This window comes from Rhea pennata, chromosome 10 (assembly GCF_028389875.1).
Source record: "Rhea pennata isolate bPtePen1 chromosome 10, bPtePen1.pri, whole genome shotgun sequence".
Classification (NCBI taxonomy): Eukaryota; Metazoa; Chordata; class Aves; order Rheiformes; family Rheidae; genus Rhea; species Rhea pennata.
In genome coordinates, this window is record NC_084672.1 from 3,682,476 (window position 1) to 3,701,268 (window position 18,793).

The 18,793-nt window shown below is 44.2% G+C and overlaps 1 protein-coding gene across 1 annotated transcript in view; it reads right to left on the reverse strand.

Moving 5' to 3' along the window:
* Positions 1 to 5,964: 5,964 nt before the first annotated feature.
* The window catches only part of PLEKHO2 (pleckstrin homology domain containing O2), a 31,082-nt gene continuing 18,253 nt past the window's right edge, over positions 5,965 to 18,793 (reverse strand). The window contains exons 4-6 of the mRNA XM_062583329.1: positions 16,853 to 16,957; positions 13,965 to 14,063; positions 5,965 to 10,729 (exon numbers count right to left, since the gene is read on the reverse strand). Of these exons, the coding sequence (XP_062439313.1) occupies positions 9,491 to 10,729; positions 13,965 to 14,063; positions 16,853 to 16,957 (1,443 nt within the window). The 3' untranslated portion in view covers positions 5,965 to 9,490. The remainder of the gene's footprint in view (positions 10,730 to 13,964; positions 14,064 to 16,852; positions 16,958 to 18,793) is intronic.

The window sequence follows — 18,793 nt, forward strand, 5'->3', positions numbered from 1 at the left end:
ACCCCTTCCTGAAAATGTTACTGATTTTAAATGCAAGCACTTCTTTTGATGCTGGTTTCTTTGGTTGCAATGCCTAACTTAGGTATCCCTTCGGGTGGTAGGAGTTGGCTTCTTGTTATGTGGCACTGAAGTGAGCCTCTGGGGCTTGTCTGCATTTTATGCTGCCCTTAATGGGAAGAGGAGAGGATGGCTGAGACAGGCCAGAATTGCAGCAGCATTTGGAGCAGCCACTGCCCTGCTGCTTCTAGCTGACTGCTGTAATGCTTGCCACCGCCCCTAGCTCTGGCAGACTTGTTCGCAAAAAGTTTCTGCGGGCAGTAGAAGCAAGCTGGTTGCATCGTGACAATGTAGTTATCCTTTTAAGGGAAAATTCCCTCTGGGAGCCAGCCCTCAATTATCTCCTACTCCAGTACGTTTTTGTGGAGATGACTTGTAACACAGCTGAGTTACAGCCACTGTACTCTGCCGTCCAGCACCCAGTTGCTCTGAAAAAACCTAGACTCTCCTGGCTTCTGTTGTTTGCTGCTGATTGCTGAATCTAGAAGTTGGGGTTAAACCCCAAAGGGTAAGCTACTGTTATCGGTGCATCTGTGCAGGACTAGTCTGTGGACTTACAGTTAGGGAGCCTTGGGAAGTACAAGACTGATGATAAATAGCCTACACAAGCATCTGCTAGATCCCAGGAAACTGGGGTAGGCAGAGGCTGCATTTCAATTTTCTGTTATGCACTATGGGGAATGGGACAGGTCCCCCCGAGGTCCTGATTTGGAGGCTTGAGAATTCCTTCTATTCTGCTGGCAAATTTCTTAGTCCACAGGGATGATGTCCAACTGGCTGAGGCTGCTGCTGAAGCTGATCTCTGCCTCTGCTGCACAGAGCACAACGGGACCATGCAAAGCTGCAGAGAAGTCCTTGTGCTCTTTCAGTGCTATAGGAATGGTGGATTTGGCTGCAAGACCCCGAGTTTACATCTCTTGTGTTTAGCATTGAAAATACTTTAATTACAAATAAGCTGTTTACCAGAAGAACATGACACTCTTAAACATTTCACAGGAATGAGACCAAACTCCTAAAGAAATTCTAGGAACAGCTTCTTTTTGACATCTGTACGTTTACTATGATTGTTTTGAAAAATGTCACTTTCTCTCTGGGCAATAACAGACATACTTAGAAAAACAACCCCGTATCTGTGTAGATGCTGTTGTCCTGAGCCAAAACAAATGGACCACAGCCCATGGTTTGACTGGATCATCTGAGAATGAAACCATGGTCCTTGAAGGAAATGGTCACAGAGGAGTTAGGCTGGATCCCTGTGCCCCATTTTGAGGTGCACAGGAATCATTTTTTCTCTGTCTGGAGCAGGAATTGAAGTGCTTTCCCTTCCTCTGAGACTTGTTAAGGGTTTGAATTCTCTTCCCCTGCCTAGATTAAAGCAAAAATAATTTTTTTGGAAGACTTCTGTAAGCAGACATCAGCTCCATCAAAATATGTAGTTACTGTTTCGGCCTTTAAGACTCTTACTATCGAAATTATGTTTCTGTGCTGCAGAGCAAAATTGCAGATTTTTTTTTTTGGTACTTTTTTAAAACCAGGACAATTTTCTGAATCTGCACTTCTTTATTAACAGTTTTGGGTTTCTGCTTTGTCCTGAAAACGTTTTGCCAGGAAATTTCTTGCCAGGCATTATGGTGAAGCCCTGATTTCACAGTTGGGTGTGGGTGGTTGTGAACCCACAAGGATAGAAAGGCAGAAATATAGATGAGCTGAGAGCAATACTGTCATTGAAATATGTAGCTGTCATTTGAACTGACAACCTTTCAGAAGTTCCAGAGTTCTTGGCAGTTGAAAATAAGTTGAATTTATTTGCCTTGCTCAGGCAAATCAACCCCTGCAGCTGAAGATTTAGCAGTACTACAGAGAAAGAGCTGATTACAGGCCCAGTTTGGACAGAAAGGCCAGTCAAGTGCTTGAGACTGGCACACGGAGAATGTAGGCTCAATCTGTATCTGTTGTATCTGCTGCAATCCCCATGTGGTATCTGGCCATGTTTTTTCTTAGGGTTTCGTTTGCCTTTCAGTAAAATAAGTCCTATCTTGCCTCATCCGCTGTTCCTTGCAGATACATGCAAGTACATTAAGAGCAGGGTTGTACTTTGCTGTCATGGTGATGTGATCTAAACAGACCCAGAGTATCTTGCCAGTATTTCAAAACTGACTTCTTGTTGCAAAGGAACTTGCAGGTTTGTTTGCATAGATCCCGGCCTTGAGACAATTAGTCATACCGGCTTACACTTCTGTTGGACTTCTGGAGATCTTTTAGCACTTTATCAATAAATATCCCAGTGTGCTGTGGTGTGCTAGATAACTTGCATCTAAAGCTGATTAGCATTTCTCTTTTAAAAGAAGCATTTTTTTTCTGTGCAAAGTAGATTTCTCTAGAAGAAAAAAATACTACCTTTCCTCCAAAACTACTTGAGTTTTTGTTGGTGGGAGGAGAAAACATTAATATTGTTAAAAATATCATTGAACGTCTGAAAACCATTTAGAGGCCAAGAGGGAATTAAATGCTTCAACAAGGGGTGAGGGAGAGCGAGGAACCAGCTTTCAGATATTGTCATTTCTGGATATGACCCTGCTGTGTGGTCCTGAAGGGAAGGAGACGTTGGGTCTGTCCGTGTTGTTGTGCATGCCATCTCGTCCCTTGTGAATGGGAGCCAGTGCTTAGCATGGTCTGCCCCCGTCTTCCCTTCCTCCTCCCTTTGATGCTTCTGCAGTACACACCCTTCCAGTCTCTGCTCCAGATGGCTTTGTCTTTCCCCTCAGAACAACTCCAAAATATTTCAAGTTCTTATTTCTCATTTAAATGAACAATATGGTAGATTTTACAGCTATCTTTGCACAGATACTTTATCCACTTATGGGCTGCAAAATGTCTCCATGTCACCAGTTAAAAATGAAAGTATCTGCTGCAAGAGGATGGATTCAGAGTTCAGCACATCAATGCTTTGTGCCTTTGTCTTCATTCTGCAGAGTGAGAAACTTACTGTGTCTCTCCTAGCCATATTATGAAGCTAAATTCATTCATATCCACAAAACCCCTTGAGGTCCTCATTAAATATGAGGAGACTACAAAAGAACTGCCAATAGAGTGGTCAGTCCGAAAACATGGAGTTAGTTTCAGTTTGGTTTTTCAACATTTCAGTTCCATTCATTTGTTTATTTTGAGCAAATCATTTTAAAATTCATTTCCTGACTTTGAAGTCTGCCTGCATTCTAAAGTGCAAACTTACCCTCCCTGGGGATGTAGGAACTGTCCCATGAATCCAGAGGAGGTGATGAGTAAGGAGACTTCCTTGGCAGCAGCACAACTAGAACTTATGGAAAGCTTCTACCAACACAGCACTGAGCTTTCTAGGAATAAGTTGTTTGGGCAGAAAGAGGGCACGAGATGGGAAACCAGGGAGAGAAGAGTACAGCCTTTGGTCAGCAGTAGATAACTGCAAATCTAGAGTGCTCTTGCTAGCTTTAATCTGGTTTGCTAGAGCAAAAAAGCATGTATGCAACCCAGATCTTTCAGAGGGCTTCTTGCCTGTGCTGAGCCTCTGTCCTTGCAGCTGTGCCTTTCTTTATCACACCTGAGCTAGCTAGTTGGAGTCTGTCAGCTGTACCCTGGCTAGAGTCATGTCTGCTGTGTGGACAGGCTGCAATGAGCAGCAGGAGAGAAGGAAAAGAGAAGGAAGAAAGCCGGGCAGAGCAGGCTGGGCTGAGGAGGTGTGGGCAGGGCTTGCAGGGAGTTTCTGAAGCCCAGCATTGTATATTGTCCTGCAGCTCTAAGCATCACAAGGGATCTCCTGTGAGGGGCAAAAAAGCTTAACTGAATAACCCACAGGAGTTATTGGGTTCTGAGCCTGGTTGCTGAGGCTTCTGCCAGTGTCCTGCAGAAATCAGGTAAAATTCTCAGTGTTGGCCCTCTGAACAGAAACAGCAGAAACCATATAGGTGGAAAGACTGCAGACTCCAGTTTCATCCACCTTCCTGTGCAGAACAGGATAACAGGATCGGATATACCTATGCCTTCCCCGCATATCTGCTCTTGAGAAACTGCAATGAAAGGGATCCCCCTGTGGAGCCCATTCTAGAATATCCCCACTCTGTGCCTAGAAGACTTTTCTAACGTCCTCAATCTTTTTTTTTTTTTTCCTGCAAATTAAGACAACTTTGTCTTTTGCTTTACCCGGTTGATGTCATAAGTTGTTGACAACCATCCCTCTTGTAACAACTTGTTACAGACTAGATTTTGTGATATTCCACAGAAGTTTTTGTTTTTCTATAGATGTGCTTTCCATATAATCTGTAGCAAAGATGCACTAATATAGGATTCCTTCACCCTTTCCTCGTACTTCATGTTTTCTGAACTCTGAGCTTTCAAATAAGCCAGGATTGCCCAGGGAGAGGGGACTGCAAAGCTGAGGAGCAGGAGGTGCGAGGGCCAAGCCTCCATCTGCTCTCTGAAGTGAAGCTGGTAGCACTGGGTCTCTAATCCTGAGAAAAAGAGAGGAGAAGATGGAAATGCATTGCTTAAAATGCCAATATGTTGCTTAAAATACTTCTCATTTGCCTCAGACAGCAGGATTACTGCAGAGAACGAAATTGTTAATGGCTTGTAACATCACTTTGGCTGTTGTCACAGGAATATTATGGGTTGCATAGCCATGAGGTAAGGTACTAGAGGAATGCTGTGACTAAGTTTCCTGGAACAAATTAAACACTGGCTTTTTTAAGCATGTGAACTTACAGAGCATAACAGAACAGGGCTCTTTATTCTCTAAACACTGTGGATAGGTTCTGTGCCTGCTATTTTTCCAACTTTTAAGTTGGAAGGGAAAATCTTGGAAAGTTTCGCTGTTAATGATTCATGTTTAAGATAAAACACACATTTTTTTAATAGCAGGAATAATTAATCATCAGAATAGACTAGCCAATGCTGTGGCAAATACTCTGTCAGCATGTGATTGGAAAAGCTCTTTCTGCTCTTTTTCAACTGCAAATTATTGAGTTCTGCTGGAATCACTAGATGAAACCTAGGGACCTGTGTTTTCCATTTCAGATTACATGATAACACAGTCTCTTCTGACTGGTAATCTATGACTATCCATTGAATTAAAAACAGTCAAGGGAATGTTTCATATGCTAATGCTTTGTGTCTTCTTAAGTCTGGGTTTTCATGTTTCATAGGTTTTACTTAGTGCTAGACACTTGCCTTCCTTATCAACAAGCTACGATAGCAGCTTCCTATCTTCTGGTGACTTGATGGCACCTGGACAGTGGAAGGAGGCTCTAGTATTGCTCACCACCAAGGGGACAACTGCAGCGTGAGCTGAATGTTTGGTAGACACCAGGGAGCCACATGAAGATATTAAGGACAGCCCTCACAGCAGTACTGGAGACGGCACTTGGCTAGGCACCAGCAGGCCAGAGAGGGGCACACACCTGCAGAGAACGAGGAGGCTGTTTCAGCTCAGGTGCTCCCAGGGCAGCTGGCAGGACAGGAGCACATGAGGCAAGAAGGTGACTCTTTCAGGGAAGGCCAAACATGGCAGTCACACGGAGAGCGATTCAAGTCCTCGGCTTTCCCTCCCAGCTCAGGCCTTTGGTTCTGCTTCAGTACTTCCCACTGCTTTGCCAGAGGAAATGGTCCAGGCGTCAGCTATGTTTTCTGGCCAGTGCAGCTGACTGGCAGGGAAGGGCGACTTGGGAACTGCACTGTATACAGCAGCTCCAGCTCCGTGCCAGCCGCAGCCCCTAGCGCTTCTCCTTCCTCTAGGCTTGTGGTTAGCGCAGCGTAGAGCTCACCCCAGCCTGACCACAGCCTGTGCAACACACCCTCTTGCACAGCAAAGCTGCAGTGTGCTGGTCCTGATAGCTCTTCTTTGCTCTTCTTTGGGACAAATGGCCCTTAAACAGCTGATGTTTAAAAGGGGGGTTTATTGCCAAATCTTAAAGCTCTTTACAAGCAGGAGACAAAGTGCTGCCTTTCCACGGTCACAGCAGCTGCTTTTCAGATCGTTGGCCACGTTTGCTTGCTTGCAAGCTCACTTCCTTCCTGTCACAAATGTATAACCTGGTGGCATAGCCTGAAACACAGAATTACACGCCATCTTTCCATGCCCAGAGGGATTTTAGGCACAAGAAAGCAGCCTTAGTGCATCCAGGAATTAGATGAGTAAGTTAAAAGGGAAGGGGAAAAAAGTGCATGGTGGCAGGATGTACACTGAAGATGGAGTTGCTGTATGAGGTCAGAGCAAAGGCTTTCTAGACCAGAATCCCATCTCTGACTGCAGCCAGCACTGCTGTTTCAGCACAGCACATAAGAAACTCTAGAAGGCAGTCACAGAATAACCCACCTTCGTGCCATAGGCAGAGACTGGCTCATGACCAAAATGAGAATAATAAGGGGGAAAACTGCAGAAGGAACACAGTGCATTGTTTCCTGTAAAGTCCAGGTGAATCAGGCTTACAGCTGGGCTAGATATTTTAGGATGAAGCTGCTAACCTTATTAGGGAAAAAAAATGAAAACAGAGTCTCTAACGTAACGTTTTCAGCAGTTCAGTTACTGGGTGCTATGGCAATTCCATTTAAGTTATACTTATTTACAAGACATAATACAATCTGGTAGGTTCTGTTAGTACAGCAAATACAGTATTTAGCTGTAGCGTGTAAAATGATTTAACTTACCCATTTCCTTATAGGTATATATATATTTTTTTCTGTTAAGATTCCTACTGAGGGGTATTCAGTAAAATGTCAGGTACTCTTTCATTTTTCATTAGGATATTCAATATTATATAAAAATATACAGTAAATATAAGTGCATCCTGTAGTTTTGGCTGTAACAGATAGGGATGTTTCAGTGTTTTCATTTGCCAGATAAATATCGACAGAACACACTGCCATGAAAAAACACCTCTGAGAGCAGAGGTGTCTGTGTACATTATGGGACTAAGTTATCCCATGAGCTATTTCCATTCGCAAGGATTTTCAGTTCCAGGCTTTGATTTGACCGTCCTCAAGTTTAGGATTGGCTTCAACTTTGAGATATGAACTTGTACCTGGGATTTGCCCTGGTTTGTGTGTCTTCCTATTGGCATGACCTGTTTTTCCCAATCTAGTTTATCTCTTGTTATACAACTATGTCTTGCAAAAGCTCGCCTGCTCTTTGAAGCTGATGTCCCTAAACTTCCAGTGCACACCAGGTTCTGACAACTCACGTTCATATCACACAGCATTCGGTAAAGTGCTTATCCAGAAAAATATATTTAGATAGCAGATAGGCACTGAATGTTGTCTCTTTTTAATTAGCCCTCGCCCTAAAATATATCTGAAACCTGAGCAAGACCCTTGGTTCACATTGAATCTATAGCAGCAAATTGCACATATCCAGAGTTTGCTCTTGGGCTACATGCCTGGGAGTGGCTCAGGACTTAGGAATCTTTTTGTCTCCAAAGCAAAGCTTTTTGGCACCTGAGCTCTGAGTGTTTGGCTGCACAGAACTTTCCATGTGAGAGAACAACAAGTGATTTTCCATGCAGTATCTATGGCTGGCTTGAGGAGGACAGACCACTGAAATCCAGGCTGTTCTAATCAAAAGAAGTGGAAGCATCAGTTCTAGTAACTACCTGTCTTGATGGCTCTGGGTGGTGCAAACCAAGAACATCTGCAAGCACCAAGACAACACTGCTGTGCTCAGAACTGAAGTGCCCATTACCTAGTCTCAGCGAGGCTCAGATGAAGCTTTACTGAGCTGCTGCTATGGGAGGTGTATGCAGCCCCCAGCAGCCTTGTGGAACCTGCAAAATCATGAAAAGAAGAACAGAAGAAAAACTATCTGGTCAGCTAAGAGTGCAGTTCTGGCAAATGAGAGGAAAGAGCATAGATAAAGTGTCACTCCTTAAAACCAGGCTGGAAAGATCAGCCTTTTCTGTACTCCCTGAATCTCAAGTCCCCTTGAGGATGTCGTATGCCTCTCCTCAGAGCAAATGCTGTTAAGAATGGGGCAGGGGAACCAGCTCAGGCACAGGGCTATACAGCAGGAGTGCAAAGACAGGATTTTATCATCGCTTGATACCAAGGGAACTGTGCCTGCTTTCAGCAGGTAGGCAAAGAGCTGTGGGAATTATGCCAGAGCCTTTTGCAGTTCCTTCTCAGACCCTTGCATAGTGAATGCCTTTTTATTTCAATGCACTTGAGCCACCGGGCCCAGCCCCAAAACTGCGTGTGCAAAATGCCTTTCCTTCCATGTACTCAGCATTTAAACAGTTGTTCAAATTACAGATGTCTGTGCCAAACCACGGCTCTCAAGCTAGCCAGGACACAGCAGGTAGAAAACTCTTAAAATAACAGAAGGGTGGATTTTGTCCAGCCTTCCTGACTGATATGCACGCTCCTGTCAGTTAACATCCCAAGGCAATGCAGAGAGAGAGCCTACAGCTAAGCAACAAGCATCCTTAAAGAACGAGCTTCTTAATGGCAGGCTCTCCTAGGAAGATCCCTGGGATCTCCTGGACACAGGCTCTCCAAACAGCTGGCTAACGAGGGAACTCATCAGATAGTTATGTTCTTTAAAAGCAGATGTGTTGCACTGCTATAACGTACTACCCCTGAGGCTAAATGTAACCTGCTCTGCATCTTTGCCTCTGTTCCCTTTTAATGAAATGGAAACAATTAATACTTGCCTGGCAATGATGCACTGAGACTTTCGTTCACTTACACAGTGCTTAGCGAACACCTAGAGCTCTGCACAGCCAGAATCAGATAAGTGTCTTTGTACAGCTGCTCTAGATCTGTTAACGCTGCTTGCAGTCAGGAGCTGGCCAGTGTTGTTTGCCTCTGTGTGAGGTCACTTTTTAACTGTGGATGTGGTTTTGTGAGTAGCTTTGGAGAAGATTAAACCATTTATCTTTACATTCCCAGATGCCACTGCTCCAGGTGGTGCAGGAAACCTTGCCAGCAAGCGAACAAACTAGCAAAATTTTCTCCGACTATGTTTCTCCTTTAATGATTTAACTGGCAAAACTATAGGGATGCTAGTGTAATCTGGGTATTGGCATATCTGTAAATACAGATAAATAAGGGCTTTTGCTAAAATAGCCATTTTCTGCTCCTTTCAAAAATCTAACTCAGTTAAATTACCAGTGATTTTTAAGTCCTGATCCATTGGCATGAAAAGACTTTGGACCAAGTCCTTAAAGAACATTCACATTTTCATAACTGCTCAATGTCCTGTAACCTTCTACTGTGCTAAGAGGATTAGAACTGGGCTAGGATGAAGAAAGAGAGAAAGATGCTATAACTGAAAGCTCAATTCTGTCCCCAAAACATGGTGTGTGCACAGCAAAACACCACCTTTTAAAACTGGCCTCACAAAGGTACAAATCATAAATGGCAAATGTTTAGCTCTGATTTTAAGGAAGAAATCTCTTTGAAGAACGTGTCAGGGAGCACTTCTCCTATAAAGAGTCACTAGAGACTTTTGCTTTCCTTTCTGTTTCTCTGTTGCTTCTTTTTTCAGTTCTCCAAAATCTTTAATTTCTTGTAAGACTTGCGTAGCTTGCCGAAGTTGTTCTACTGCCTCATTGAGTAATGTTTCTGCCATCACTGGGGGTCCGTTCCCCTCCTGGGCCTGTTCCAACCCTCCACGTAAAACTTTCTGCAGAAGTTTTTCTGTCTTTTCCCTTTCATTAGCAACCTTCTCCTCCATTTTAGCTATGCAGTGATGGGAAACCCTGGGGAAACCTTGGCCTGTAAGTGCATTCTGTGTAGTTTTGGAATCAGACAGCAAGTCTCCCAGAGAAGAACTGCGAAGTTTGAGAGCTGAAGTGCTTTCTACAGATGTTTTCTTCTCAATAGTCACTTTTAAACTCTCATGGCCTATTTCTGTAGCTAAGGAAGTCTCTCTCTGTTCTGCTAATGTTTGCTGTTCCTTCTCTTCAGAGGTTCTCTCATTTCCTTCTTCAGTTTCAGCTTTTGGGAATGTGGACTCTGCTACTTCACTGTCTTTGATCCCATTCACAGGGGGACTGGAACTGTGAGACTCCAGTTCTTCCAAATCCTCAGCTTCCGGGTCACCTTGGCTGGAATTTACAGTGGCTAGAAATTTTTCTGACAGAACCTTAGGAGGAACAAGGGGTTTTGTAACATCTACTGTGGCAATCTCCACAAGATTCTCTTTGCTACCATCTCCTGATGATTTCAAATCTTCTGTGTTTTTAGGCTCAAGGTCTGGTTGGTCCCAAGTTACTTTTAACTTGTCTGGCATGCCCTTAGGAATAAGAATTGGAGCTTTTACTATGCTCTTGTTGCTGACCTCTGTGAGGGTCTCTCTGTTCTCCTCATTCGGTGCTTTGGATCCTTCCACATTCTCCTCTCTGCTTACAGGATCCTCTTCCATGGCATTTACACTGTCCTTTGATACTATACTTTCCTTAAGCTTCTTATCTGGGGGCAATGGAGGGGACAAAGGTTTTTTATGTTCCTGATCAGCAGTGTTATCTTCTGCATCTTGTTTTTCTTTTGTGCCGGTGGGTTTTGTAGGTGGCATAGGTGGCTTTGGAGTTTCCTTCTGAGGTTGGGAATTGTCACTTTCACTGATAGTAGAGTCGAAGTTCGGTGGTCCGTTGTCCACTATATCCAGATCCAGTCTGAGGATACCATCTGATTTCAACTTGGCAGCCTGAAATACAACAGAGAGCTTATTCAGTTTCTGTTCCATCATCAATCCCATGCTCAATCCTTTAACTTCAAGGAATTGCTATGGATGCAGCGGTATAAATACTTCCAGAATAAAGCTCAAGCTGTGAAGTGAAGGGGAAAGATTACCATTTCACAGGCCCATCTCCTTTTTACACTTACATCTGTGAAAACTGCAAATAGGAGCATCTGACTGGCAACAAATGTGACCCCTGAAAAAGCAGCTTTTTCTGTAGCTCAAGAGCAATCTATGAAGCTTGCATTTCTTCCATGAAGCATCACCCTGTGCTACCCTCTAACAGCACTAGCAACCTCTCACCAGCATTAATCTACTAAGTGAAACTCAGTGAGATCCGATATGCCAAAATTTAATGAGCTATGATAATCTGGAGTCCCAAGCATTCCACCCAACAGAGAAGAAAATGAACTTAAAGTGTTTTCACTGCAGCAGATCTCAAAAGCATTGAATGAGGCACTTTCATCCTTCTGCATACCCCCACTTCTTCCTCAGATCACCATGTTATGTGACTGTCATGAGTGTTCTTGCTGTCAAGTTATTTTCTGCCTGATAGTGCAGCAACTTGCACAAGAATATCAAAGGCAATGACCACAAGCAGTCAAGAATTAGGACCTCACTGCAGAATTTATTTTACTACTTCCTTTAAAAAGAGCATTTAGAAACCAATTCTGTTTTCCTCTCAGTTATAAGCAGTCAGCTCTGCCATGTTCAAATTCTTTGTCCTGTGCTAGCTGTATCCTTCTACCTCCCTCATTTGGGTGCTGTGCCTGCCCAAAGCACAACTGCTTTCTGCTTGTGAGACTGTTCTATTTACTTGAACAGATAAAACAAGTTATCTTTGGACTGTCAATGTATTTTGGGATCACTTGAGCGGGGTACTAATGTAATGCCATTGCCTTCTGGTTGCTTCCTCCAGCCTGATGTCATCACTGTCTTAACTGGGGCTAAACCTCAGTCAGTTAGTCCTCTTTCAAACCACAGGCTGTGTGCAAATCACTCCAGTAGGGTGGTTGTATTACAAAAGATGGAGTTTACTGTAAAGAGCCTGCAGTCTGAACTCAGTGCTGCAGAGGGAGAAATGCAGTGACTGTTCCTGCGTGAGGGACCCTAAGCCAGACAAAAGCACAGTTACAACTAGGTGCAGACTCATGCAGGGTAGAGTTTAGTTAAGGTCTCTCTTGTCTTCACAGGCCACAAGAAAGCCAGAGGCAAGCTGCATCCTGGCTGCTTGGCCCTGACCTCCCTTATGCTGGACTGCTTTGACCCTGAAAATCATCTTTCATCCTATTTGCTTCACTATTAACTAAATTTTTCAGTTTACTGATGGTTGAGATTTTTGTTTCTTAACAAAAAAGCAGATATTTCTGTTTAGGTATTATTGTTTTTTCCAATTATTTATAAAATAAATTAACTGCCTGATCAGCATCTTTAGTGCATCCTTATACCAGTGTCACAAGGCAATGGGTACTGTGCAACGGGTAGAGATTTCCATATCCAGCCTTGACTGCTACAGAGGTCTGTTCTTATCCTCAGCCAAGAGACATTTCAAAACTTATTCAGGCTGATTATAGATATTCCTGCTTGGAATCCAGACAGATATGACTTCTCAGAGCATACAAACTTTGCCTGGTCTTTGATTCCCACTTCGGAATAAAGCATGCAAACCCCTTCCTCACGTTCTGTTCCTAATACTTTGTCTTATTTCCTCTTCCACAAAGAGACTGTAAAATTATCCCCAATACTATTTCTGACAGCAGCTCAGTAGTTAAGGGTTTCCATCTGATTTGACACCAGCTCATATGTTTTGTTCTCGGTCTCCAGTGCTCACTGTATCAATTTGAAATATTAACACTTAAAAACAGCAAGCTCAGTCCCTCAGGGTGTATTGGTAAGTGCTGAAACGTGAGGCATGGAACACGGCAAGCAGCAACATTGCAGCAGGAACTCTGGAAGTACATCTGCGCAGCTGAAACCTCTTCTAGGTCATGAGACTAGAGCACCTCTAATACATATCTTTCTGCAGGCCCCATCTCTTCCCTTTCCCCTACTTCCTGCTTTTGAATTTGTAAACCAATTTCCCCTGTATTTGGCTAAAGGTGAGAGGTCTTACAGATACTAATATCTGAGACAGCTGAGTAGGGGAGCGAGATCTTATTAGAGCTTAGGGAATGGCTTCCGCCTTTACTGGACTCAGGTGACAGAGAATCCATGCTTTATTGCATCTGCTACTTTTGTTATGTTTTGTTCTGTTGTTTTCTGGAGGGATGGATGGGAATTTCTGATTTATTTCTGTGCATTTCTTCAGAAGAGACACTCTACCTCGATTTCTATGCAAAGTAAAAAATTTTAGAATGTCTCATTGTCTGTATTACAGTCTGTAATGCTGTACAGAGGCATAAACCTGAGTCTGTGATATTTGAAGAAAGAGGGTTTGAATTAAAATCTTGATTGGGTTAGCTTAATCCTCTTCTAAAATATGAATACATGGTATGTGCGAACTGCTTCATAGATCACAGGACTCATGCATTAATATATCTCCCATAGAAATGAAGAACAGGTTTATTTTGCGGTGTTTTGTTTTCTTCTTCTTCTTCTTTTTTTTTTTTTTTTTTTTTTTCCCTTAAGTGACAGATCCAGAAAAGCAGCAACGAATAGACAGGCTAGTCTATAAAGCTGCCTTTGAGAATAATGTCTTTGGTTTCAGACCTAAAGAAGGGCTTGTAAGCCTGAAAGTTTGACTGCTTTTTCCAGTTAGTTAAATAAAAAATACAGCTTCTTTGCACAAACCATGCAGTTCTTCAGACCATAGTGCCTTCGCTTCTTAGAAAATAAATATAGTAGGAGCTTCGATCTCTTCTGATTAAAGGGAAACTGTAATGGCTCTCAGAAGACAGTGAAGCAGCTCATGAGTTATGGAAAGCTAAATATATCATAACATGTTGCAGCAGCTACAGATCTATGTGAACTCAAGAGATTTCTTAAAGCGATCTCTCTTAAAGAGATTCTTTCTTTTTCTCAGAGAAGGCTGTTTCTCATGTAAGCTTTCCCGGGGCTGCATGCACCTGGGGTTTTCCCTGGGGATTTGGATGTACCTGGAAGGAGTGGCCTGCTCAGGTACTGCTGCTGCTGATCTCGAGATTGCTCACACCCATGGCTGAGTTCAGGGTGCTGCAACCCCCCTGTCAGGGTATGCACTTACCTCCTTGAGGTGGCTTCTCGTGGGTGGCCTGCGTCCTTGGGTCATTCTCACTCTGTCCCGAGTCACGTGGTCCAAGGAAAGGCTCTCGTCTACTTTCACCTTTAAGAGGGTGGAAGAGGAGCGAAAGGGGAGAAGCCCATTAATTTCTCAAGATATGCCTATAGCATTCTCACTGTCACACATGATGGGGTTTGCATCTAGTGAAGTTTTTTGAATATTTCACCACTACAGTCTTCATCTCAGACTTTAGTCACAGTTTTGCTTGCAACGCCCTGCGTGTGTGAGATGAATGTTTTGGATATCCATCCTGTGGAGAGCTTTGTTCACCTAAAAGACACTTCAAATCACAGCATCCAACCTGCAGTGGTCTGTAATCACTAACTTTCCCTCTACCTACAGGGCAGGAAAGGGAGGACACAAGAGAGCTTTGTTGTGCTAGGCACAGCCAGGGCTTGGAACAGCTCCTGCATGTGGCATAGCACAGGACTGAAATTGCTGTTGCCATCTTAGAGGTGAAGGCCCATTAATAACCATGACCTGACTGTGAACTGTATCAGCAGTTCTTTGTAATAGACCTTCCCTTGTACAGCTCTAATGACTGCAGGAAGCTGAATAGAAGGTGTGAGCAGTGACCTGGATTAATTGCAACTGTGGCTAAATTAACAAATTTATTTTGTAGAATCAGATTAGAAATGCACTGCCTCCCACATGTGGGCTGTGGGGAGGGAGGTCTCAGCCCCCACAGGTATCTCTCTGTGCTGGCTCTGTGACTGCTTTGGCCACCCTCCCATACTGCCCAGGGCTGGGCAGGTGGGGGGGGGGGTGCTAAATCCAGCCCAACCTTGTGTCACTCCGAGGTTGCCCCTGGGGGTGGCTGGGGCTGAGGCACAGCAGCCAGAAATGGCTACGTAGCAGTTCTCTTCTTCCCTTGGCTCTCCTGCTGACTCCTGGGGACGGTCAAGGGTTGGGGTCAGTGCTCAGGTAGAGGGGCAGCACCGGTGACTGAGACTGATGAAATGTCAGCATGTCCTTGTTTTCCTTGTCTTTGCACCTACAAGTCTGTAGAACAGGAAAGCTGGCAAGGTCGAACAAGGATTTAAGAGGAAAAACGGGTCCCAATCCCTAGCTGATATGACAGGGCAGTTTTACAGATCTTTCAGTAGAGAACAGCTAATCCAAGCCAGCTGAGGGCTTGACTCTTTAGCTTGTGCCCAGTCTGCACAGAAAATTTAAATCTAAGGTCTGATCCTTACTGGAATGAACTGGAATTAGAGGCTGCTCTCTCTGAGAATCTGGGTCTGTGTAAGAAGTATAACTCCAGGGCCACAGGGAAGGGAGGCAACCTGAGATCCCACTTTGCTGCGCTGAGTAAGGGGCGTGTGGCATTCACTGCACACGTGCCCACTGGAGAGCACGGAGCTAAGCGCCCTCCGGGCCCCACTGCGTCGTCACCAGCTTGCTACAGCGCTGCGTTGCAGGACATCGCATCTCCCGCTCCGGGTAACATGAGAGCAGCCCTGACTGCTGAGCACTCTGCTGCTTGGATTTGTAACGTCTTCCGGGCTGCCTGCTAGTCCCAGCTGGTCACTTGAATTACACTTGCTGCTTCCCACTGGGTCCAGGGGCCCAAAGGACAGCCACATCATGCCACTAGCAAAAACTTGACACTGAATGCGATCTGCCTAGGCAAAGGAGGAGCATGTTCCAGCCTCTCATCCAGCTTTTGTCCTGTGTGGAATAAATGTAAAGCCTGGATTTCCTAAAGGGGAGCTTTAGTTGCCATGATATAGCTGGAGCCTCAGCTTACTCCAGTTTCTTGTGAGCGTCTCTGAGTAACAGCCTCCAGCCCAAGCTTTCGGAGTTTGCATTCTCTAGCACCAATCTACTATGCTGAGCTCTTTACTCATTGCTTTGGTTTCCTTTGCTAAACAGATCTTGCTGATTTCTTCGTCCCCCTCTCACCCTGCCCATTTCTTCTTGTGTCATTCCCAGGGTGGTGGTTTTGAGCACTTCCTTTCTGTTACTGAAACAACTGAAGAATAGATACTGCTCCTTTGGTTTAGTTCAGGGCTGGTGAAAAGCTGTGTGGAGCAAAGCAAGATTATGTCAGGCTCCAAGATGTGTGATTTTCATCCTCCTTCTGCACATCAGGATGAGAGGAGAGTTTGGCAGTGCAGGTGTGCTGGGAGCCGGGCATGTTTGGCCAAGGCCCCAGAGAGTAGATGGCCTGAGAAGCCATGGAATAACTTTCCACTAGACTTCTCTCTAAACTGCAGGCAGAAAAGCTGGCAGACTGGGTCACTTCAGATTCTTTCCAGTCTTGAAGGCTAGTCTAAATCCTAACCAAATACCTCAGTTTCCAGGCTTTCTGGTGCTGAGAATCATGGCAGTATGAGGAGGACAAGTCTTTCCAGGCTGCAGCCCACACACTGCCACAATTCAGAGCTGCAGCTGCTGCCGTGCAGCAGCTTCACTGGGGCCGATCCAAATCCCACTAAATCCACCAGACCATCTCCCACTGATTTCAGTGGGCTCTGGTGTCCCATGGCCCTCTCAGGGAGCACAGACCATTCCTCTGGCACACCATGTACTCATCCTGCTACCCCTGCCTCCCTGCAGCTAGAGGAAATGTAGCGTGATGTAGAAGGGTGGATGTTCTAGCTTCTCAGGGTAGGAACTGAAGTAATTAAAAGCCCCCAGCCTGCAGGGATGCAATTTAGTCTGCCTTGCCTACTAGCTATGAATGTGCTCTCGTTTTGTTTTGCCTGTGCCTGGCATTCAGGAAGGATAGGCAGCTTGGGGTATCAGGCAAGATCTGCTTTTAGTTCAAAAAGCAGTGAACAAGAACTGACACAGAAAAACATAAGTTTGAAAACTGTTTGTCTTACCTCATCAAATATTTTGTTTTTGCCTCTATTGATCCCTTCATTAAGAGCTTTTATCCATGATTCCTTTTCTTCCGAAGTTGGAGCTTGAAATTTGATATCATGAACCTGTAAGAGCAGAGGGACAATTTTGCCTAAGCATTATTTGTCAAGAACAGAGCGGTAGCTCTCTGCATTCTGTGTATCACTTCAGTTTCTTATGTAGCATTCAGTTCCAGGCTGTGTTTAAACTACAGATTCCTTTGCGCTTTAGCAAGTACTTAATTTCATAGCTCTCATGAACAGAATTTTGTTATGCTGAATAGTTTGTTGCTGTAGCTTTATTTTTTTCAACTGATAATTAAAGTAATAAGAAAATAAGAGTTTATTCCTTCTGCAAAATGCAGTTGTGAGTTGTTTATGCAGTGAGGGGTCAGACTGTATAGAGAATTAGACTGAAAGTCCAAGTCATTTTGTTGTTTTCAGGTGCAATAAGATACTTTTAGCTCCAGCTTTTCCAGAGGCAGCAAGCAGAGAGCACTAGGAAACCTGCATGCTGTGGGTGCTGCCTGCTTCCCTGTTTCTGTGGTTCTGCAGAAGGGAACTGAGACAGGAATCCGGAGCTCTGACCTGGGCTGCATTAACCCTGATTCTGCTAACCATGGACATATCGAGGCATAAGGACAGCATGAGTGAGACCAATTAATTGCATCTTTTTCCGCTTTGAATGAAAAAATAAAGCAGCAAACACTACAGACATCCATTTTGTGTATTTTGAACAGCTGGCCTAAAAGTAAGATACAAGGAGGCCAGATGAGGGAACTGGCAGCAGGTATGGGACACAAATAAGGACCGGAGCAATGGGAGATTTTATGCCCTGTCCTCCAGTCAGCTAGCTCTCTCCTTCCTCTGGGGGAGTCCCATGGCTTTGCTCACTGTTTGGAATCTCTTATTGACCAAGGCAGGAACAACAGATAGGGTGTTATGTATTTCAGTGTTGTATTCTCTGGGTGCTTCACCAGTATTACACAGCTTTGACCCAAAGTACACTTCAGGAGCAGTTATCATCTCCACATTACAGGTGACTTTATGGTACAGTGGCTTAGATCCAAACAGCTCTCTATGGTGCCTTACTGCATGTGCACATAAAAATATCCTGACACTGAAGAACATGATTTAAGTTGCAAAATTAAGCCCTGAAGAATTAGACAATCCCAAGCTTGCCTGGGTGGCCTTAGCTCAGCCTGCTGTGTACATTCCTTGTATCACCATCCCTAATGACATGGGTGGTACTTATTCCTGAGTTATCCCATAGTGTGTGTTATCCTCATTGGTCAATAGGTCAGTATGTCTTATTGATTGTGCTTCTGCTCAGCCCTGCCCTGAAGACAGAATTACTGATTCCCCTGATGACCTTTTCCTTGTAGCTCATCACTACAATATCTGAGGGCCTCACAAATTGCTTTTCAGAGCATCTGAGATTATCTCTCTCTCACAGATGGGGAGATGAGCCATGGAGAGGCTCATCCAAAAACAAAACAGTCTTTGGACCATTTTTTTTTCAGGGCATTTAACATCCTATAGGTATTATGAACATTCTTGTTGCCTTCGTAAGCAGCTGTAGTCTCAGTCTTTTTAAAAAACTCAGAACGTTCTGAAATCAGACATCCAGAAAATGAGAACAGAAGTGGTAAGCACCTGTAAAAAGTTTGGTGGAAGTACCTTGCCCAGGATAGCATAGGACCTTTTTTTGTGTATAATGTCCTAAGGCTGCTTAAAAAAAACAAAACCAAAAAATTACAACAAGAAATACTGGGATTCCATGATGTGATATCCAGGAGGATCACAGCAGTGTTGGAACCTCCAGACTGTTTGAAATGAGGGTGACAAAATGAACAGTGACTGATAGTCCAGTCCTCTTGACAGCCCCCTGTTTTGTTGACGGTACCTGGACCTGCAACTTCT